This window comes from Onychostruthus taczanowskii, unplaced genomic scaffold (genome assembly GCF_017590055.1).
Source record: "Onychostruthus taczanowskii isolate IOZ18803 unplaced genomic scaffold, ASM1759005v1 scaffold16, whole genome shotgun sequence".
NCBI lineage: Eukaryota > Metazoa > Chordata > Aves > Passeriformes > Passeridae > Onychostruthus > Onychostruthus taczanowskii.
Genome location: NW_024498795.1, coordinates 11,478,296 through 11,500,969, shown reverse-complemented (window position 1 = coordinate 11,500,969; position 22,674 = coordinate 11,478,296). Strand labels below are relative to the sequence as shown.

The following is a 22,674-nucleotide window of genomic DNA, read 5'->3' as shown; positions in this document are numbered from 1 at the left end:
GGGGTGGGGGGTGGGAGAGAGGGGGGGAAACAAACAAAAAGCCCAAACAACAACAAAAACAAACAACAAAAAAAAAATTGGAGCTTTTTTTTGTTGGAAAAAATAGTTTAGGGTATTTTCTCTCTCTCTCTCTCTTTTTTTTTTTTTCCTTAAAGAAAGGAAGGGCTTTTTGTTGCTTTGCATTTTTTAAGTGATTTTTTGTTTCTCTCATTCTTCCCCCCACCCCCCCGCATTTATAACTGTCTTCACTCCGGCGGGCGATTCAAGGGGATTGATTATATACAGATATATATTTTTTTGGTGCAAGTCTTTAATCAGGTTTGGTTTTTTTCCATCTTTTTTTGCAAATTGCACAAAGAATCGGTTTGTAAACAAATCAAGAGGATTTTTTTTTTACACTTTTTTTTTTTTTTTTTTGCAAAACAAATAGGAAAAGCAGATTATTTTCAGCAGGTTTTCTTTTTTTTTCTTCAAATTATCCGCTTTTAATCGAATATGTAAATTCTCGAGTAAAAAGAAATTATACTAACAATCGGACTCCTTTCCCCTCTCTCACTGCATTTGGGGGGCCTTTTTTTTTTTTTTTTTTTTTTTTTTTTTTTTTTTGGGGTTTTTTTTTAAATTGAGTGGGGGGATCGGGAAAGGGGGAGGGGGGCTGAAAGCTTGGAAAGTTTTGGTTGCAGCTGCCTGGCCAAGGCACTGAGCCCCCCAGCCAGCCGCCGGAGACAGGGAAGGGAGGGCAGGAGCGAGGGAGCCGCCGGAGGAGCGCAAGTCTTGCAGGGTCTCCTCGGCTGCAAGGAAGTGTAGTTTCTGATAGGGCTGAAATTGAAACAACTTCAGCTGTTTGCTTTTAGGATGTCTCGCCGCAAGCAAGCTAAACCAAGATCACTCAAAGGTAAGTACTACCCCCCTCCCTTTCCTTCCCCCTTCCCCCTCCCCCGGCCCGCTCTCCCGCGGACGCCGCGGTGGGCAGCCCCAGCCCGGCTCCGCGGCTCCCTGCGCGCCCGCTCCGGCCGCGGCAGCCCCGCACCCTGACCGCCCTCTCCGCGAACGGCCCCGAAATGAAGCTGGGGAGGGTGTGTTTGGGGGATGGTGGGGGACACCCCGACCCCAAACGGCCGGCGCGACCCAAACTCGCCGCGCTGGAAAAGTTGCCGCCGGGCGCCGCGGTGACAGCCCGCTGCGGCAGCCCCGCGGCCCGGCCCGCCTCCCTCCGTCCCTCCGTCCATCCATCCCTCCCTCCCTCCCTCCGCGGGCGCGGGCGGCGGCACCGCAGCCGCCCGCCCCGCCAGCAGCGCTGCTTTTTAAAATAAACGATACACAAGTTGCGGGCTTCCTCCCCACACCCCCCTCCTTCCCGCCCCGCTCGGCTCCCGGCCCCGCTCCGGTCCGGTCCCGGCGGGCGGGCGAGGGAAGTTTCGGGGCGGCGGGCGGGGGTGGGGCGGCCGAAGTTCCCGGCGCGGGGCCGGAGTTGGGGCTGTGCAGGAATGTGGCGCCGGCTGTCACGTGAAGCGGCCCCTCGCCGCCCGGGGGGACATGTGTGAGGGGCGGCGGCGGGGGGGTTAAATAAATAAGCCCGCGCCTAAATACATAGTTAAGGGGCGCGGGAGGGGGTGCGGGGGTGGTGCCGGGGGGAGCGCACCCCGCTAGCCCCAAGTCGCAGGGACTCGTCCCGGACCCCCGGAGGAGGCGGGGGGAAAGCCCGGGACCCGGAGGAGGACAAAGGGCGGCTTGTGCGGCTGTGGAGGAGCCGGCCGCGTCCCGGCCCGGGCGCCCCCTCCTCCCCCGGCGGGCCCCTCGCCTCCGCCCGCCGCGGCGCGGAGCGTCTCCCGCCCGCCCGCGCATCCCGCGCCCCCCGAGGAGCGGGCAGCCCTGGCCGCCCCCCCTCCGCTCCCCTTAGGAGCCGGTGGCCACCCCCCGAGGAGCCGGGAGCCGCTGGGCGGGCAGGGGCTTCTCCCCGCCGGCGAGCGGGGAAGGCGGCTGAGGGTGGCTGTCACCTCAAATAAACATCTCTGGATGGGCGCGCTCCTCCCGGGCCGGTCTGTACAGTGCAGTGAAGTTGAATAAAGCCTGGGTGGCGTCAGGTCAGAACATCTATAAGTTGTCTACTTTTGGGGGGTAGGGGTGTGAAGGGGGGAAAGGGGGGCGAGGGGGAAAGGCCATGGGAGCTGAGAGCGACTGTCGCGGCCCGTGGGGCTGCCGGCGGTGCAGGGGCGCGGAGTGCGGCCAGCCCCGGCCGGGGAGGTGACCCGAGCCGCGCCGTGGCGGGCGGCAGGCCTCGTTTCCTTCCCGGCTGGGCTGGCGAGCACCAGGAGTTAAGTGCCTGGAAACCAGCGCAGTTTCATAGTTAGAAAGCAGGAGCGGGGTCTGCTTTTATGGACTTGCACAGGAGGACCTGGCAAAAAACTGCGCTCCCTTCCCTTGAAACGACTCTTTCCAGGAGTTCCCCTTTCAAAGTCTTCTTGTTGACTTCAGTGAGCTTTAGAGCAGGCTTCAATTCTTTTTTCTTTTCTTTTCTTTTTCTTTTTTATTTTTTTTTAAACTCTCCAGATACTTTAGAAGGGAATAAAGGGTGCCTTGAATTTACTGCTTTACCTGCTGCTGCTGCCTGTATCTAGTTTACCGAAGTTTGTGCAGTTCAGTGGTGCTTTTGTTTGGTATCTTATGAGGAACAAACGAGCCGCTCTTCCCTTTACCTTTTAAAAATGATACCACAATGAAAGTTCTGTTGCTTAGGCGCACACTTATATTCCAAGCTTCCTAGAGAGGATTTATTTATGTGTGCATAAGAGTTTTAGAGCCAGTAGGAGAGTGACCAATTAGGCATATTTGTAAAAAGATGCAGGAAAACTTTAACTGAGGGGTAGTCTTAGACCTCCAAGTATTTAAGTGCAAAGGAATAAAGGTTCAGAATTAATTGGCAAATAGAGGAAATTGTTCTCCTGTTAGACATTGGGCATGTTTCACTTGTGGTGATTTCTTACATGTGTTACAGAGAGAAGTTTTGTTTCAAATATCTTCCAGTAAACATCACACTTAATTTAAAACAAAAGATACAGCTTCCATTTTATGTGGAGGTATGGGCTTTGCCTTTCTTAGGCACCAGTTGCCTGAGAATACCTAAAATGAGAAAACAGCAACACTGTAGGTTTCAGATGGAGTAGCTTGGATTTGCTGACAATAAACTACTGACTTGAGAAAACCACTTAATGTTCAGGATGGAGATGATAGAGATTTCTTTGCAGAGTCTTATTTACTATTTTTCAACTAAAACCAGGCAGTAAATCAATCATCATCTGTAATTATTGCTGCAGTAATTACCTTTGGGGAGTAGGTTATCATTCTTGGTGGCCTTTGTTCAAATATCTCTTTCATTTCCCTGTTTTATTTTTCTTGAATCATGTCAGTTTCTGGGTGGATTAATAGTATTCTGAAAGCAGTCCGATTGTGAGATTTCTGAAAGGGCTAATAATGTGATTCATCTGAGGAGCTGAAAGATGCTTGCATAGACTAGCATTTAAATTCATGGATCAGAGTTTGCCCATCAATTATTACATCTTCATTTTTAGTGAACAAACAAAAGCTGTAAGTAATGTTGCAAGGAGAATTTCAACTGTACCTCCAATGCAGCGCTTATTTAAATTCCTGATTTCTTGAGTATTACTGGTTTAGTTAGTACAAAATGTAGTTCTACAGATAAAAATAAACAGTATTTTAAATAGCTTATTTGAAAAACTATTCTTTGAATGTATGTAAATGAGTTATTTAAACTCATGAGCGCTGTTTTACATCTAAATAAAATATGGAGTTACACATTACATTTCCAATTTGTCATGTACTTAGCAACCCTTTCTGGGGGGAAGATATAAGAGATATTTTTGATATGTCTGTCACTTTTGATAACTTAATTTGAAACTTATGTCTTACGGGAATACCGATACAAGGCAGGTAAATACATTAAAACAAAATGACAATTGAGTTTTTCATATTGAATGCATGAACCTAATGTTCATCTGAAATGGTGGGTGTTAAGAACTAGCTAATTTGTATTTCTTGAAAATACGCTTTTTTCAATTACAATTACTCTGGTTTCTGTTTACATTCCTTTTTTTTGGTTTTTGTTTTTGGTTTTTTTTTTGTTTTTTTTTTCCTTTTCCCCCCTGTTTTGGTTTCTTGCCAACTTTGCTCTGACTGTTCCCCAGCACTTGCTGAAGATTGCATCTCAGCCTTGGACGTAGGAAAGAAAATAGGCACGGCTAATGTTAGATAAGCCCCTTATAATTTAAGAATAATAAAATCTTCTTTTTGAGGAAAAATGATATTTAATTATTTTCTGTGACAAACACTGTCTCTTACAAATACATTGCAGGTTTGTGGCAAAAAAAAATTCTCAAAAGGAGAGTAAATGAGAACTTTCTGAAAAACTGCAATTTCAATATCTTGTTTTACTTTAGGAAGGAGAAATTAAAGTTCAACTGTCGGGTACTTTAAGGCAGGGGAAGGATCAGTTGCAACAAACTCATCAGTCCTGACCTATATTTCATTCCACTGATTAATTTATCCCATTTCCTTGGCTAGTTTCTGAAAAAAAAAAATCTATTAAGTATCATTGACCTGATCAAAATCACCTAATGTGTTTGGTGAGGAAGAGAGGGAGGATAGCTGGAGAGAAGCAGGTGGGGAAAGAGAAGTCGGAGATATGATACTCGTGTACAAGCCCCAAAAGAGGCACTGTGCAAATGAAGGGTATCAAAGAAGGGCAATTGTTATGTCTCCTTAAACTCCTGACATCCAGGGGCACAGCCATTCCCGAAGTAAAACTGTGGTAGAGACCCCTGTGATGAGAAAGCAAGGGAGGGGGGCAGAGCAGCTTCTTGTATGTTGTTTAACTTGGCCATTATGAGTTGTAAACCTTTTTTTGTGACTTGGCATGCTTTGGAGATATCACACTTGGGTTGCTGACTACCTCCCCCCCCCTCCTTCCTTTCTGGTTTATGGGGTTTTACTTTTAGGAGAGCTTGAGGTTTTTTTCTTTGCTCTTACTACCGGCTTTTGATGAGAAAGTTTGTTTAGGAAAAATGTTACAAAAATACAATCGCGTGCAAAGAAAACTAGGTATTCTTTATACAAAACTGAATGCAAATGTAGTTCTACTAAATGTTAAACACAAGTTTCTCTAAGCTAAAGCCAGGTAATATTCATTAATAGTTCAAAGCCACCCATGAAAAATCACTGAAATGGTAGTTGTTAGATAAGCTATCACAAGGAAACTAGTACAGCTTCACATGTTTAATAGAAGTGCTGATCTCTGATTTCTTTTTGTGCAAAAAAACCCCCAAACAACCTGTGGTTTTACTTCAGAGTAAATTTTTACTCAATGTAATTTTGTGTCCTACATGCAGAAATAAACTTACTAAATGTTAGTTCCTAGAAAGATGAACGGGATGCATTTCTCAGTTGTATTTTATATACCCATGCTCTGCTTAAAGAAGGCTTGAAATATATTGCCAAGCCCAGAATGTCTTCTGAAGTTCCCTGTTTTTGAGGAAACCTAGATAATATTTCAGTCTTGAATGAACTTACAAGTGCAGCTCAATTCATGCAGAGTGTCGGTGTACTGAGCAAATGTATCTGTGTTTTAATGGGACCTGTTTCCTCAGCAGAGATTCCGAGGAAAGGGTTTTTCTCATGCAGAGGTGCAGGCTATGTGGTACCAAGGAAGGTAGAAAAGTAATGGATTAAAAGAAAACTGTTATTAACCAGCAGCAATAGTTCAGAGAGAATTTGACATTTGGATTTCTTTCCAACAGTAGCCTTTACATTTCTCTGTATCTGTCAACTGTTTGAATGTTTGTTTGCAGCCCCAGCCCTCCCTGGCTTCCAAATTGCATGGGCTAGACTCAAAAGTCATGGGATTGTCTGCTGATTAGACTATAATCAATCCAGCGTAAACAAAACCAGCAATTAGTATTGGCATTATTTCTGTGAACTTGACTTAAAGTTTCAGTATTATTGGTCCAAAGAACTTTTTTTCTGAACGGGCTGTTTTCAGGAACTGTGTTATTTTGGCATCATCATTTTATAGGGAGGGAACAAAAAATTCATGAGATTCCATTTGGCCTGAAAAGCAAAAACATCTGTTTGATGCATGAGTAAATTGCTGGCTTGTATTTGGCCATCCAAAAAAGGGCAAAAATTAAGATACCGAACATAAAAGAGTACATAAAAAAAAAAAAAAAAAAAAAAAAAAAAAAAAAAAAAAAAGAAATTACAAAGAGGATTTAAGATTAGCATCTTTTTATAATACAGGCTATTTGGCTATTTATAGTGTTCTGTTTTGGACTTGCCAAAGCATGCCTTTATGTATTAAAAAAATCCCTAACAACAAAAACATCCCTAACCTTTAGTAATATTCATTGACTTTGGCAATGCATATTGATAGTCTTGATTAGCTGCAGGATTACAGTAATGCTGCCCAGTCATTCCTGGGGCCAGCATGAGTTATATTGACCATCTTTGTCTGCTGCTTGGGGATAGGCACCATTAGAACTGAGCATCTAAACAGCTACTGGCTGTACTGCTAGTTTCCACAAAGGTGAAATCTTGTGACAAAGATAATATTAAGAGGTTTAGTAAGGCTGCTGATGTGTTTGGATTGGTTTGATTTTGTTTTCCTGAGTTGCTGTTAACTTGTGCAACAAGGGAAGCTGTCAGTATGGAGTCACTTATCTAACATGTGTAGGATAACGTTATCCACCATGATCTAAGATCTCTTGAAAGGCTTTATGTTGCTCTATAATTCATTCTGTCTAATTTACAGCTGGTTTAATAGCTCTCAATTCTTTGTTCTGAAACACGATTCAATATTTTCAAACTTGCACATTTTGAAAAAAAAATCTTCCTTTTGAATAACTGTGCATGAGCAAAAGATCCAGAAAAACTGCTAACATTTTATGTAGACCATATGGATTCAGTATTTTTTTCTGTGTAAAAGAATTAAAATAAGATATTTGGAGGGTTTTTTTATAGATTGATTGAAATACAGTATAAGTTCCGCTACCCTAAGACAACCTCCTAGAATCTTTTCCTAGCTATATTTTACAGTTTCCATTGGCTTCTGCAGGCTGCCTGAGCTCAGAATCAGTCCCAGCTGGGGGTTGGGAAAATGCATTATTTCACTTAAATCAGAACTGTGGCATATATATGTACATATATATAAATATTTCCCTGAAGGGACAACACACAGATCTACAAAGAATTTGGCCTGTTTTATTTGGTGCTGTGAAAATGTACATGTCTGTTTTCAAATACATTCTGCAGAGTGTTACTACAAAGCATTAAAGTTTCCCAGTTGCTGTCTTTATAAAAGTTGGACAGCACAAGAGAGGCTTTTAAATACTTTTAAATCGTAATGTAACATTTGGCATAGGACTCTGACAAAAGATGGATGTGCAAAGACCAAAAGAGGTGGTGAGGTTTGTTTTTGTTTTAAAATTAGACAACTTGGGTTCTATTTCACCTCAAGTATGAGTAATTATGCTAGTTTAGCAATTATTAGAGATGAAAGAAATTCTGTTAGATATGAGTCTCCTAAACTTCAGTAGCTTTAGTTTTAGCCAGGATAATGATCAAGGAGTAGTTAGCCATATGCCTAGGGACTATGCTGTAGCAAAAAAGATAGGGCTGATCTTGGGGGTATCCTTATTGAAACATGTTATAATTAACATTTTCATTCAATCCTCCTACTTTCCAAAAAAATCTGCTTTATTCTTTTCTGTGCACACTGGTAAGACTGCACAAAATTGCTCTCTTCCAATGAATTTTTGAACCAGGACAGTTGTCTTCCATATTTAGAATATTACTTAACATGGGCCATGGGATTTTTTAGTTTCATATATATTTTTCCCCTTTATACTGTGTAATTATTAAGAAAAAAGATGTAGAAGACTTTTGTCCCCCTCCTTTTTAGGATTTAGTCTAAGTTATACATGTCCTTCTGGGCTGTGCATGTTTGGGTTTCAGATTTTCCTTTATCTAGGGTGATGCTGTGCATGCCATGCTGCAACTGTTCTTTGTGCAGTTGAATCCATAGAATATGTATTCAAAAGGGTTGTAGGGCTGTTACCTACCAATTCTACACAATTAAAACCCAACGAAATTTTATTTTGGGGGCTTGTTTTCATTGTGGTCCCCTTCCCTTTTTTTTTTTTTTCTTGTTGTGTCATGGGAGTAAGGCAGAAGAGTGTTTTTTCAGTGAGTGATTCGTCTCATACTTTCACTTTTAAATGTAGGTGCAATTAGGTGCAATTTTTCTTTGGAAGAGTAAGAATTCTAGTCCTTTAAGATTTCTTAAAGTTATCTATCTATCTATCTATCTATCTATCTATCTATCTATCTATCTATCTATCTATCTTTCTTTCTTTCTATCATGTCAGTATAGTGACATTCCCCTGTTCTCTATTTAATGTGATATGGGCTTACTTTAATTCTTGAAAAATGCAATATCAGTAACTAGCTAGCCTTCTTGCAAATTTGGCAGTGCTAGTCCTTGGTTAGACAGCTGGCTGAAGCAGAACACCTTTTTGTCCTGAGGAAAAATGGATGGGATGTTGATAGTTTTCCTTCTGCCTCAAACCAGGTTTTGGAGAGCTTATTCTTTTATGCAGAGGCAATAACCTGGAGCATGAATTTTGTCCTTACCTAACATGAATGCAAAACCACTCTCCAGTTTCTCACAGAGATGCTCAGTGTTCCACACAAATGTGGAAAAGCTAGAGCACTTCTATATCTAAATGTCCCGGTTGACTGTAAAATAGATGGCTTTTGTGCACAGTCCCTGAGACCTGTTGTACTCTTACTATTTTTATGTTGTGTTTTGCTGGAAAAATATATTTCAAACAATGAATTCCTTGATAATTGATTTTCTAGTTTCATTTTTCTGTTGTTCACTCTTTTGGTAACATATCAAGCTCAACTTCCATTATTGATTCATTCATTTTTTGAAAGAAGCTTTAAAAACAAAAATAAAATGACTGCTCTGTTTCTGGACTGGATGATGTGATGTAGTGAGGCAGTGTCCTTGGGAAGACCAGGCTATGCTTTGATCAACAAAAACTTTCTCTGGCACTGAATTATGATGGCTGGGTTTTTTTTTTTCCAGACAGAGTCAAGAGACTTTCTAACTTTTGACAGTGGCAGTAGGAAGGAGGAGGGGGTGGGGAAGTTAATTATTTTCCACCTCCAAAGAATACAATTGTGAGGAAGGAACTTTCTGATTCACTGGTTCCAGGACAACAGGATGTCAAGATCCATGCCTGATGTAACGTTTTCACTCTGAAGATGGGAGGAGGAAATGGGTTTGTATTGGCTTCTGCGTGCAACCACTGACTGGGAAGGGATTGTGTTACGTGACTTATAAAGAACCAGAGCGCAGGAAGAGATTTAGTTTGCAATTTCTGGTGAATCTGTTGAGTAGGACACTTGTTTGTCAGATGAAAATGTAAATCAATGAAGAAAGGTCAGAAATCTTTAAGGGAAAAATATTAAAAAAAAAAAAGGGCTTGCATGCTGCAAGATGTTCAGTGCTTAGATGCTGCTCTGCTTAGTTTGTAGCTGCCTATTGGAATAGTCACCTTGCACCAAACTATTGGATTCTTGATATAGCTCGCAGGTGCCTAGGGGTTTATGAATGTTTTTGAGTAGAAATTATTTTGAGGAGACAGTAGGAAAAACTTGGACATAATAATGTGTCTTAGCTCTTCCCCTGTTTTAGATGTGGGTATCTTAGTGCAACAGGGCATCTTATAGCAGTCACTTACCTGACGCAGGTTTTGGAGACAGAGATAAAATTTCTTTCCTTCTAGGCTAGAAAGAATTGAGGTGGTGTGCTGCTGCTCTTCCTCTCTCCTTTGCTGATGAAGGAAAAATCTTTGCTCTGCTGGGATGTGAGAGGCAGGAGTTCTATTTTGTGCTTTGTCTAAAGGTGTTTTATCTTTATCTCACAGGGAGGACATCAGTCATTACACAGCAACACATTGTGTTATGTGTGTGAGTTGCCCTGTTATTTTTGTCAATGCCGTTCCCCTTTTCAAAAGTCTAATTATTTTTTGGACAAGAAAGTGAGAAAGAGTGGGAGACTCAGGGCTCTAATAGCTTGAGTACCTTGAAGAAAAAGGGGAGACCTGGGTCCTGGTCTGCCATGTACTTTCTGCCACTTCTGATGAATTATTTCAGTGCAACTAGAATTGGATTCCACTTATCCCACTTCCTGTGACAGTGCCCCAACCACAGGGATAAAATATCATGCTAATTCTTCTTGTTTCTAGTTCAGTGAATATTATAGATGAAGTATGGTAGCTTCAACAGCAATGAATGAGTGCACTTCAAGTCTGAGGGTAAGTGTTCTCTGTTAGGAAGCTCACGATGTGAGTACAAATCCTTCTGATAGAGGAGAAAGTTCCACCCACATCCTGGGTGAGTGATCTAACCAGTGGATGTGGGCAAGAGGGGAAAAGAAATATGTGTTTCAACCCACACATTTTCTGCCAGGGTTTTATAGCAACCAGGGAAGGGTATATGAACTCCCAAGCACCAGCCTGTAAGGCTGCATCCAAACCCAGGGCAGGCAGGAGAATACTCAATTGCCCACTGTCCAGCTGTGGTGTCCAGCTGTGGTGGGGCTTGATTTCAGCACTGAGAAAGCCTTGATGGTAAAACCACAGTGGCATCTGAACAGAGCTGCTGACAATTTAGTTGCAGCATCCCCTCACTAGGTTTTTGGCTTCTACGCTCCTCTGTGGATATAGATATATTGCTGTTCTACGTGATAGCAAGCCATCTAGAATAGAGCAGAGAGTCTGAGGGATCAAAAATTAACTTAAAAACCCTAGTATAGAATAGAAGGAGATCTCTGATAAATCAGGGATAATCTCACTTGAAAGGAGGTAGGTGTTTGGTTTGGTTTTTATTGACTCAGATAAATGCATGTCTTTAGGTAATAGAGCTAAAGCATGCAGCTGTATTTCGGTTTGGTATTGGAACAGTGTCAGACAGCCCAAAGTCCTCAATGTAAGTGTCCCATTTTAGGCACATAAATAAATGATTTAAATTTCAGAGGGAAAGATCATCTACAGTAAGCTTTACTGTAAGTCTTCATAGCCTTTCTTTCTATCACCTGTCTTCAGACTTGTGTAATGTTGGTTACTTTGAGGTTCTATGATCCATACATCAGTTTAATTCCAATTGCTGTCTCTTGCTGAGTTTAGGCTTTTGTAGACAGTGTTTAGTGGATTTCCTGTTTTCTAAGCACAGTTGAAAATATAGTCTGTAGAAGCACCAGGAATTTGTATTTGTCATGTTGAGTAATAAAGCTAGGGTGATACAGAGCTTCAGAATATTGAGGGGAATAACTCTGAATGTGTTTGTATTAAGTACTGGACTTGGTAATTAGGGTTAAGATTTATCTTAGCCTCCTAGCTTCTGTCTTCCTCCAAAATGGACTGGCTGCCCACAGTGCATTGTCAGGAAGGGTGGTGGAGTACTCAGTCTAGGACAGGCAAGACAGCTGAAAATCCTGACCCTGATGCTAAGTACTGTCTCCCTCTCACTTTGCTTATTCTCACCTTGGTTCTCAATTTGACTCTGAGATCTATTATAATCTGTTACGTTGCATGATAGAGTCTTAGGGATGACTGAAATTTACCTGAGATTTATGAAAAGCTCTAAGATTCTTTGGAGGAAAGTACATTTTAAAATATAACCTTATTAGTTTACTTAACAATAGAAATATGAGTATATGTATATGTGGTTTAACCTTTTAAAAGGATGCATGGTTATGGAGGCCAAGTTAGAATTTCATACAGGATTAATTAATCCACTACCTCAGCTATCCCAAAAAGGATTCCCTCCTCCTACCCAGCTTTGGGGTTTAGAATTATACCTCTGCTGCTGGAAAGAGCATCTTCTGCCTTTTCTGCACACACTGTTATGTAAAACTGGACGTCTTTAGGCTGTCACATTTGGATACTTTCATCCTTGAGATCAAGGGTTGGAAGAATATCCAAAGGATTTCTTAAGCATAATTTCTTTCCACTTAAGTATATTTATTACTTTTATGTTTATGTGCTGCCTAGGAAAATACTTTATTTTAGCATAAGAATAATATTTTCCAACCACTGCAGTTTAATTGGGAACTCTTAATTCAGTCATTCTACAAGAAGAACATTAGGGGAAAAAAAAACAAGCTCAGTGTTGGGACAGACTAAAGAGAGGAGTGAAGAATTTGAGTGCTATGAGGGACTTTGTCTTCTGGAAAAAGCAAATGCAAAAGGAAAGAATGCTTTATATAACAGGAATCTTTTAAGGAAAATAATTTGCAATGTCAAGAGAATATTGTTACCATGCTGGGGGGGGAATAGAAATGGGAAAAGGGATATGTCACAGCACAAAGGAAAACAAATCAGCCATATACATATTCATGCATATGATTAATTGGACTTTTGTAAAGCTGTGGCTACGCACAGAACTGGTTTTCAATGGAGTTCTGGAATGTAGATATTTGAAATGTTAATATGCCAATGCATTTCTTTTTCCAATTGTCCCAACACTAAAGTCGTTGGGAGGATTTACATTTGACAGTCAAATTGGTAATCTAGCTAGTAGCTGATAGACATGAGTTGATGCTAGGTGGAGCTGGTCAGAAAACAATACTTTCTTAGTAGTTCTGAACTTTTATGAATGTCAGTTATCTTAAAGGCCATTATGAAACATTCTGAAATGTTTGCTGAATTCCAGAAGTCACCCACTGAATTGCTGCTCTTGTGTGCCACAGCCAGGTGTGAAATCCTCTGAGGGCATGTGTCAGCCAGAAGGGTTTGGGAGGTGAGTCCTAGACACCAGTGGTAGCTAGGGAGAGAAGAAAGTCAGGGAAGGTGTAGTCCTAGCAGGTGATTCATTGACATGTGATCCTGAATTCAATACTTCTCTGTATTCAATTTTGTATCCTGACTGAACCCTTGTGGAGACGTATTTCCACGGCATGATATTGCAAAGTGTGAAACATCTTTAGAATCCATTGACTTTAATAGAGCTAGAGGATACTCAACGTCCCCTGCAACTGGCTCTTAAATTTGCCTTCTGCTATATGATTAATCTGTCTGCTCATTCTTAATATCTACCTGTAGATGGTGGCAGTATGAATGTCCTCTTGGTTTTTATGTGACCACGAGGAGTAGCGGAGAGATACTTCCAGAAATTACAGTCATTTGTAGATACTGAAATAATGGCACACACGTTTTATTTCTGTTCTGTCTCAGTAACTCAGTAAATTGTGTATTGATTATGCTAATACAGCTAGTGTCTCTATTACTTGTCTGCAGAAATTATTCAAACATGTAGATTGAAGATGCACTTGGCAAAGTTACCATCCTAAGAAAAAGGCTTTTGTGCAAAGATGGCTTTAAATTGAATTACTAATCATATGCTAATGGAAGTTTATAGATCAAGTATTGAATTGTACAAAATGTAAAGTGCAAGGTAAAAATATGTATTCTAAACTTCTTATCCTGACAGTCTTAGTTGCTACACTAGGTTTATTTTCACATCTCTCAAGGAATATGTTTTATGAAGGGATAAATCAATAACAATCTATTTTTATAGTTTATTTTGGGATATGTAGCTTCTCCTGCTTTGTTTACCAAGCTGAATAGAGGCTCAGGCATTTGGGGCAGTTATTTTGTTTTCTTTTTCAAAATTTATTAATCTACCTAGACTACAAGAAAACTGACTTTTTTTCAATTATCTTTTGCTTTTATTTTATTATGGTTTGTAGTAGGTCAGAAACCATAAATCTTAGCCAGAGTTCTCGAAAAGGCTTCCCTTTCAGTGAAAGTGTAATTTTCCACATTTCTAATTTTATCCATGTCTTTTCTGTACAAGTTTTTTCCAAGCATCAACCAAAAATTACTTGTGCTCTTCCTTAGGGTGCTAAATCTACAGATTAACTTTTCAAAGAAGGGGAATCCTGGTTACTCAGTAGAATATGGATGAAATTTTGCAAGCTAGAAAATCTGTATCTATTTTGTAGCAACTTTAGAAAGCAATCTCCCTCCTTCATGGTCTAACCATGAGTCTCATGAACAGACTAAGCAAAAGGGGTGAAATCCTCACTGATCAGCAGGTGTTGCTGTAGAGCAGTCAGGAGCTTAATTCTAAATTTAGGACCTCTCTATCAAAATTCCCACAGGTTTTCCTCATTGGCTGTCCTTGATGGTTCTACTTGATTTGTTGCATTGGTTTTTTTGTTTTGGTTTATTTTTGCTTTTTTTTTTTAATTTTTTTGGTTTTGTGGTGTGGTTTTTCGTTTGTTTTTTTTATTATTTCTTTAAAAAGGAATAAAAAGTCGGTCTTAATGCTGACAATCAGAGATGTGCTCTGAACTGAAACCAGGGTTGCCTTGGACACTGGCTGTACCAAAGCTGAAACATCTTAACCTTTCACATGGATACAGCTTCAGTTTACAGATATAATTTTTTTTTTTTAAGTAACATTTTAAAAACTGTTATCTGTCCAACACACAGCTTTTATAATGTGAGACAGAAATGACATGTTGAATTTCTTTTTTTCCGTACTGATATATTTTTAAAATTGCTCTCAAGAAGCGTGGTGCCACAGTTGTAGTGAACTACTCCTTTTTTGAAATTTTATTACTTGGGGTTCCTGTTTTTGTTTCTCAGAAGTTGTCCTGAGAAAATGGGTAGTAGGAAATTGATCATTTGTTGTTTTAAGGAACAGATGAGTCTATTGAGAAATATACTACAGTTAACAAAACAGGTGACCTGTGGTCATAAACATGTAGTTGTAGGGACAAGGAATATTGTTGCTTTCGTGACAACATGTATCTGAAAGTTCTGTTCAGCCGTAAGGTCACTTATTCATACTAGATTGGCAGTGTAATATTCTGCTTTCCTGAGGTCTCTGCTTCACTGGTATTCTGCCTTCATTACATAGAATTCATCTCATCTTATGCTAGGATATGGTATATGCTATAATGAAGGTGACATCTCTGTGTGCAATTACAGTCTTAGGGTATCAATAATTTTGATGTTTGAATTAATAATATTGCATACATGCTACTCTTTTATTTGCATACCATACTTCTTCCTTTTTTAGTTACATGCCATGCTTGTGCTAGAAAAAGGGTTTTGGTTAGCAAAATTTAAATCATCCGTTTGTATAGATTCTGTTTAAAGGTGTTTTCTGAAAGAAAACAGTGTAGTTAATATTTAAGGGAGGTTAACGTTGGTTGCTTGTCATTCTGCCTTTCTTTGCTGAATTTAACAGTGGCCTGAGAGCTGAAACAGCACTGAACTTTTCAGAATCTGTTTGTGAAAAGGTGTTAAGTGCTAATCGAGAGCTTATCTGATGCTCCCAGCTGTAGCCTACTTAATGTAAGGAATACCCTTGCAAGTTGGAGGAAGGAGCTAACTTAATGCAAAGGAAAATGAGATGCATTTTGTAGGTGACTCTCTAATTCAGTGGGTTTTGTAGAATAGTTTTCTTTTACTTTTTACCATTTCCCTCCCTAAATATTGTTTTATTTTTCCTGACAAATATGTCAGCCTAATTGACTGTTATTGAAAAGTCTGTGCCATGGCCTGTTGTGATTTACTTGCTTCTGTTGTGACTGAGAATCCTTAAAGGGATGAGCAAGGGTTTAAAAAAATGCTAACCACAATGCTACCTGCTTTTATACTTGTTTTCTTTTATAAGTGCAATAAAGACATAGTGGTCAGCCTTTGTTGAAAGCAAACTTCAGCTCTCACAGAATTTTCAGATCCTGAAATAGCAGGGAAGTTGTAAAATGTTTGTTTTCACAAGGCATACACTGCCATGTTTTCATGGTACAAAATTGCATACCTGGAAACAATTAGTTAGACAGTATCCATGTTTATTTTTTCCATTTTAGGAGCTAAAGATGTTTGGTGTACCTCTCAGTCAGCAGTGTGAAGCTGAGTACATTTCACTGTGCAATCACATCTCAGGAGCAGTGAGAGATTCTGGTACTGCAGCTGGTGGCAGTAGACATTGAGGACAGAGCAGCAGAAAAAATTAACTCTTTCATTTGGTTTACACTTGATAGTGGAGATCTTGCTTACTTCTCAGCAGGTAGCCACTTGGGAATCAGTTATTGAAAAGTTCATGTTTGAAGACATTAATTCCATCTTGAAAGTTAAGAAAGGGAAGAGTTCTTAAACTGCTTTTTTGAACTGAGAAGGGACATTTGCCATGGCTGAGGACAGCAGATACATCTACAACCTTTAATAAGGCTGATTAGTAGGTAGTGATGATCAAAGTGAGTTTCCTCTTGAGGGATGGAATAATGGACTAATTTTCAGTTTTAGAGCCTGTTCTTAAGTACATTTTTTGGAAATACATCATATTTAGGAATATGTTTTGGAAATACATCAGCAGCTAATGATGGACATAAATAGGGTCAGATTAGGCTGCTGCAGAGGTTTTCCTGGGAATTTTGAGGGGGGTCACAATAGATGGTATCTCTTTTTTTTGTTTGTTTTTAATTGTATACTAGTTTTATTCATTCTTTTTCTTGCTTTATTAATGAAACTTACTGATCTGTGCTACCTTAGAGAAAAATCTTCTGTATAGCTTAGTGTGCGTTTGACCACGCGTTCCCCAAACCTCAGCTTTTCATGAGCTTTTCCCACTGCTTTCTTTGTCTGACCGGTTTCCTTCAGCTGTGAGGATGCTGGGATGGCTGCTTCAGTGTAACAAAGAAAATCCTACAGTGTTATCACAGCTGAGGTACTGGTAACATCGTGGCTGCAAAAACACAAGTTGAGCTCATAAATTAGCTCATAAAATCATATTTTGCGAAATACTGGACTGACTGCAGGGCTGGGGAAACTTTTATCAGATCTCTGTAGATGAGAAGAGTTTGCTTGCGAGCCGCAGCTCTGGGATAGAGATATAAATTGTTTAGAGTCCTTCAGAGATTGTACTTGACTCTTTCTGATATATGCACTGTATTACAAGTGTCTGGTGTTCTAAGAGTGTCCTTATGAAAACTGGTGTTTTTTTTCTAGAAACTCAGATTCTAGAAACAACCAGTTGTATGAAGCCTTGGGGTTGGCGGAGGAGGAAAAGAGGTACCTGTGGAGTGTGTATATGTATCTCTTCTTTTGCATATATGTCTAGATTTATATGTGACCCCTAAGTGTTGCACTCTCTTGTCCCACGAACCAGGAAAAATGCCTCAAATCTTTGGGCATTTAATTCAGTTGCATGATTATTTTTTGAGGTCTGAATTCTTGGGAGTGGAAATGCTGCAGAAGTGCAGTCTTTCCCCTTTCAGCTTTTTCCCCTGTGGAGGCAGAATGAATTCTTTTCTCTCCGTTGTTCTCTAACTCAAAGAACTCGGTCTTTGGGAGAATAAAAAGGAAATGGTTCTGCCTTTTAGCTCTTCCCTTACTTTTGCTTTGGGAGAGTCAATCTTACTTAGGCATCGTATCAGAACGTAAGAGAACAGCGCTCTCTAATTTTTCAAAGTAGCAGCAGAATGGCTCTTGTTAGGTTCACTCACCCAACAAGTTTTGAATAGTGAATCTGACAAGAATTGTATTGTTTTTAGTTCTACTGCTCTGGAAAGCTGTGAGCCAAGGGAAAGATGCTGGCATGGTATATACAGTAAAACAGCATGGGGTTAGTTCTCCTTTGCAAGGCTGTCTGCACTGCTGAGATGTTTGCTACTGAATATAGGATTATTACTATTTTTTAAAGCTTATGTGTGAACTAGCACACACACCTCTCCCATCTGCCAGGAGAAGGCTTTCTCTTATCTGTGTGGAGCAAGCAGAATCTTAAAGCCCATAATTGTTCTCTTATTTAGATCTGTAATCAAATACAGTAAAGTGCATTGAAGACAAATATCCCAGAGGAAATTCGATTTGTTTTTTTAAGCCATGAAAAAGATTTGGTCAGTCTGCTCTCAGATTTGTAGCTTCCATACAGCAATGTATTCTGTCTTGGTCTGGTCTCCACTTTCGCACTTTGCAGTGCAGCTTTTCTTGCCCGTGTTGTGCAAGCATTGCTGGCTTTCAGAACTGAGGCTGGTGTAAAGATGCTTGAAACACTTCAGCTACCTACCTAACATCTTTTTTGTTTGTTTTGTTTTTGTTTTGTTTACCTTTTTCTGACAGTAGAAGAAAATGAAACAGAGGACCATCAGGCAGGTGTGGGACACACAGCCGCACAGACTGGTAATGCTGAATTCCTTCATTAGTGCTTGCTTACTATTTGACAACAGTGTGAGGGATTTTTGTATCGGGGTGTTTTTGCAAAGCCTGCACTCTTCTTTCTCTGTTTCAGCTCAGGATGCGTTCTTGGGTCTTGCAATGGAAAATAACGTTCCTTTTCCCTTACCTTTCAATTTCTGACAATTAGAAATTCTGCCTTTTGTGGGTTAGCTGACTGAAAGTGAGATGCTTCTAAAGTACAGCGTGCTTTTCTTTTTTCCTTATTTCCTTTTTTGTTAAATTTAAACCTTCTCTGCATTCCCCATGTAACCACCCCCCCATGCCATTTTAGATAAAATTTATTATCAATTTCATTTAAACTATTTCCGTATTTCTAAAATATGTGGATAGGGGTGATTTCTTTAAAGAATGTTCGTATAATTTCTTGACAGAGATTAATGAGGGGCACTTTAATTTTAATAAGTAAGATTGGGTGGACAAAACTGTTGTTTGAGTCAGGATCACAGGGAAAAATATTGTTAATAATCATGAAGAAATAATTGTTAATTCCCCAAAACAACAAAGGCTTCTTTGTTCTCTAACATGGTTGGAGAATGCAAGAAATAATTTGTTTCTGTCTTTGGTACTGGCTTCACAGAATTTTATCTGAAGAGAAGGACTGACTCATCTGCATAGTCTTATTCATTCAGCTGAGGTCACCTTTTGGAGTAAGGGCTGGCTCCTTAAGGATATTCCTAGAAGGCTAGTCCGAATATGTGTAGGTAATCTGTTTGAGAACAGTTGGAGTTATTCCTCTCATGAAGGTGAAGAATGCAGTTAATTTTTTCTTCAGCTTTATATTTCTGTCTGTGTCCTGTGGGTTTGTGTTTGGTGCCTTTTATAGGTTCTAATGGCTTTGTGCGTAAAGCAGATTGTTTGAAGAGAGTAAATAAAAGCGAGGGAGTTCTTTGCCTTTTTAATAGGAATTTCTCCAACTCTTTTCAGTGTACATGTGTCTCCATTTAACTATCTGAAAATTCTTGAAAAAAGCCAACTTGTCCTGCTTTGGACACATGAAGTTGAAAAATAAGCAACTGCAAAACCAGAGATCAATGTCTAGGAATGGTGGCTCTTCTGCTTTTTTTTTTTCTTAAAACAATTCTCAGTGGTTAAGTTACATGGGCTAGTTCTCTATTCACTATCATGTCCTGTGCTGTTCTCTGTTTATTTCTAGGCAGGATTTAGCATTCTGTTTTTCTCCATAGCAAGAATGCAGTGCCAATATTAAAAACAAAAAAACCTGATAGAGCAAGCAGTACAGAAGGCCTGCACTGTGTACACACTGCCAGAAGTTTTTATAGTAATACTTTGTATCTAAGCTCTGGCTCTAACCATTAAATGTGCTTTTTATAGAGTACCAAGTTATAATGTAGTGCAGCTACGGCATATTAATCTTACTGCAGAGATTTAATGAGGCAGTTGTTTTGCGATGGACACTATTGGGAGCAGAGAGCGACAGAGTTTTACTTTACCACTGAGCTGAAGAAATATTCCTTGCCTGGTAATAATTATAGCCACATGATCTAAGTTTTCCTTTCTTTTGCCAGCACTTTTCCATGCAGAAGTGGCTTGGAAGGAGGTCTACTGCAAGGCAGTGAAATGGATTGGAAAGGAGGCTGTTTTCTTGGTAGTTTGATGTTTTAGTTGGGATTATCTATGGATCCTTGCAGTACAGGCAGAAATATGTAAGATGAGTTTCAAGACTTTGCCAGTCCACTGAGATGACTTTTAGATATTCATTACTTTTACTTGACTTTTATATGGGTTATAAAAAGTAAATGTGGTGAAACCTCATTTTTACATGGGCAGAATAGAATTTCTGCTGGTTGGCCTTAAACCGCTCCCATACTTGAAATTAATTGAAGTCCATGGCTTTATTGCCTCCAACACTTTTAAACCAATGCAATTTTTCATTTTCCCCGAAGTTGCAGTTTTATTAGACCAAGTTACAGCAATAACATCCCTTATGAGAAGGAGGAAGAAGGGAAGGGGGGAACCACCTGCCAGGGAACATAGTAATGAGAAAATCATGCTTCTTTTAATTTCCATTTATAAATAATGTTAACATAATCAAGAAGAGAAGACAACTGTTCTTTCTCTTATTTTTTGAAAGTGCCTTAATAGGCAGAATTTATTTCTCTTCCAAAAAAAGCAACTTTCATTCATTTCTTCACTAGATAATTTCCAGTGGTATCTGAAGGTGGAGAGGATGTGTATGTATTGTTGCTGATGGGTATTGAAACATTTCAGTTGGTGCACAAGCAGCCTCCAAAATAGGGCAGAGAAGCCTCTGGAAATCGCAGTGGTATTTGCAGATGTTGGAAAAAGTAATTTTACTATGAACACCATCTTATTGAGGGAATTGTGGCTGTGATTGTTGCAGATACTGTGGAGAAAGAAATGTGGGAGATGAATGACATTTGCCTTGAAGCCTAAATGTGAGCCTGAGCTTTGAACAAGAGGTTAAGGAGAAAGTACAGATGAATGCATATTGCATTTATAAAATATTTTATTCTAGTCTTCCAAAAGAGCTGCTCAAATAAGGCAGTTTATCCTCAATTTAAGTAAGTATTTAAGGTTAGACCAGCTCTTGATGGAAGATATTTGTTGTTGAAACAGAACAGCTATCTATTCACAAAACCTCCAAATGATATTTGCTCTCTTTAAACATCTTTTTATTTTGATGGTGACATCTCTTCACAGAAGCAGATCACAGTGGAAATACATTCATTGAGAGGGGCTGAGACTGCCAGAACTCATTTCACAGAGCTGTCATAGGCTAAACTCGAACCTAGGTCCCAGAGGGTCCCACTTAAGTGTTGACCTAAAAACAAATGTGCCAGTTGGCTAGAGCATGTATTCTAAAGTTGCAGCAGAAGGGAATAAGCTTGACTGACTTCTGTCCCTGTAGAGTTTATATCTCCAAATGCAGAAGGAGAAGCAAAACATTATTAGTCTTAAAATGATTCTAATTTTAATAACTGGCCGCTAAGTATGAAGCTTTAAATTGAGTGATCCTTTAGGCTTTTGTGCACTAAGGGGTGCGTGTGTGCCTAGGTTTGTGTGTGCGTTGCTGAATTCCTGTAAAGTGCAAGTGTTTCTGAATAGGGAGTCTCGACAATGCCCTCCCCTCCCTTTTCTTTCCTTCAGCACTGTACTTAGAGCAGAGTCAGACACTACCCTTATTTTAAAACAAACAGGTCTGTAAACTTTATGTGCAGCATTTAAATACTCATGTTAAAATTCAGACCTAGTGCCCACATTTCCCTGAGTGCTGTCAATTTTATGAGATGAAACTGGGAGCTTGAGCTGAACAACTAATAGTATGCAGTATGCACATGCTGCCTTCCAACAAGTGTTTAATGATGTTGGGGTCAGTTTGCAACAGTTAAGACAATTATTTCATTTTCTGAACTGTTTAGAACCTGGAGATCTTCTAGCTACTTTTATTAATCTTTCAAACTATTTTGGAAAATGAAACAGCAATGGAAGTTATTAGATTTAGAATATTCAATAATGTCTAAAATGCCATAAAGTCTTTTTATAATTAGCATACCTTTTTTGGTTTGTAAATTTGCAGGCTACTTTTCTACTTGGAAGTAGCTAGCTGCCCTAGTGGAAATTTCCACTCTTGAAAGAACCTTGTGAATGTAATTTGTCATGTGAGGACTCAGTGTATAGACAGGGCGTTTGCACAGCAAATGTATTTTTGCTTTCAAAATATGTTCTTTATTTAAAAAAAAATAATCTGGTTTCTCTCTGTAATATAATTCCCTTAAAAATAAATACTGCCCTTTACCCCTGTCAAAGAAATTCCTCGGTTTTGATCACAAGCCACATGGCATGAGAAAGACTTCCTGACATGGGTCATTTCCAGTTTCTGCTTGCGGGTCCATCTGTGTTTGCACAGTCGAAGGGCAGGGTGCAGCAGTATGGACCAAAGGATACAGAGAGATGATGAGAGCTCTGACTTTGGTTGTGGGCAGCGAGAAATACAGGAATGGCTGTGCCCAGATGACTGTAGGGTATTCTGAGAGCGGATGTGAGTGGTTTAATGTGGAACTGCCTTCCTGCTTCTCTTCACACACCACTCTACCCCCAGTATGAATATTGTGTTGGCATGTTTTAGTTTCTCTTCCAAGGAGTTGTGCATGATCCTAATCAATTTCAAATTAGGTGTGTTCACAGATACCACCTCTCTGTCCCCCTGGCCAGGGAGCCGACTCCTGGTTACTCACTCTCTTGGCTAAAGAGCGTAGCATCTTAAAATGTACTTGCACTGTATCCTATTATTATAGGAGTTCATCCTTGTTTTCTAAAATGACTTGTTTCGGTCTCAGCTCTCTCAAATATCGAAAAGGAA

General features: G+C 39.9%; 1 protein-coding gene across 11 annotated transcripts in view; it reads left to right on the top strand.

The window, feature by feature from the left end:
• The window catches only part of ZNF521 (zinc finger protein 521), a 232,958-nt gene that overhangs the window by 438 nt on the left and 209,846 nt on the right, over positions 1 to 22,674 (top strand). For 3 of the 11 annotated variants that reach the window (XR_005952251.1, XM_041399328.1, XM_041399330.1), the window contains exons 2-4: positions 841 to 895; positions 17,103 to 17,165; positions 18,216 to 18,275. Coding sequence is in view for 9 of the 11 variants with exons in the window: in XM_041399328.1 (XP_041255262.1) it covers positions 841 to 895; positions 17,103 to 17,165; positions 18,216 to 18,275 (178 nt within the window). In the remaining 2 variants the exon portion in view is untranslated. Of the gene's footprint in view, positions 1 to 840; positions 896 to 1,450; positions 2,085 to 17,102; positions 17,166 to 18,215; positions 18,276 to 22,674 lie in introns of those variants that run through there. The other 8 variants (XM_041399329.1, XM_041399333.1, XM_041399335.1 and 5 more) reach the window with 8 other exon arrangements.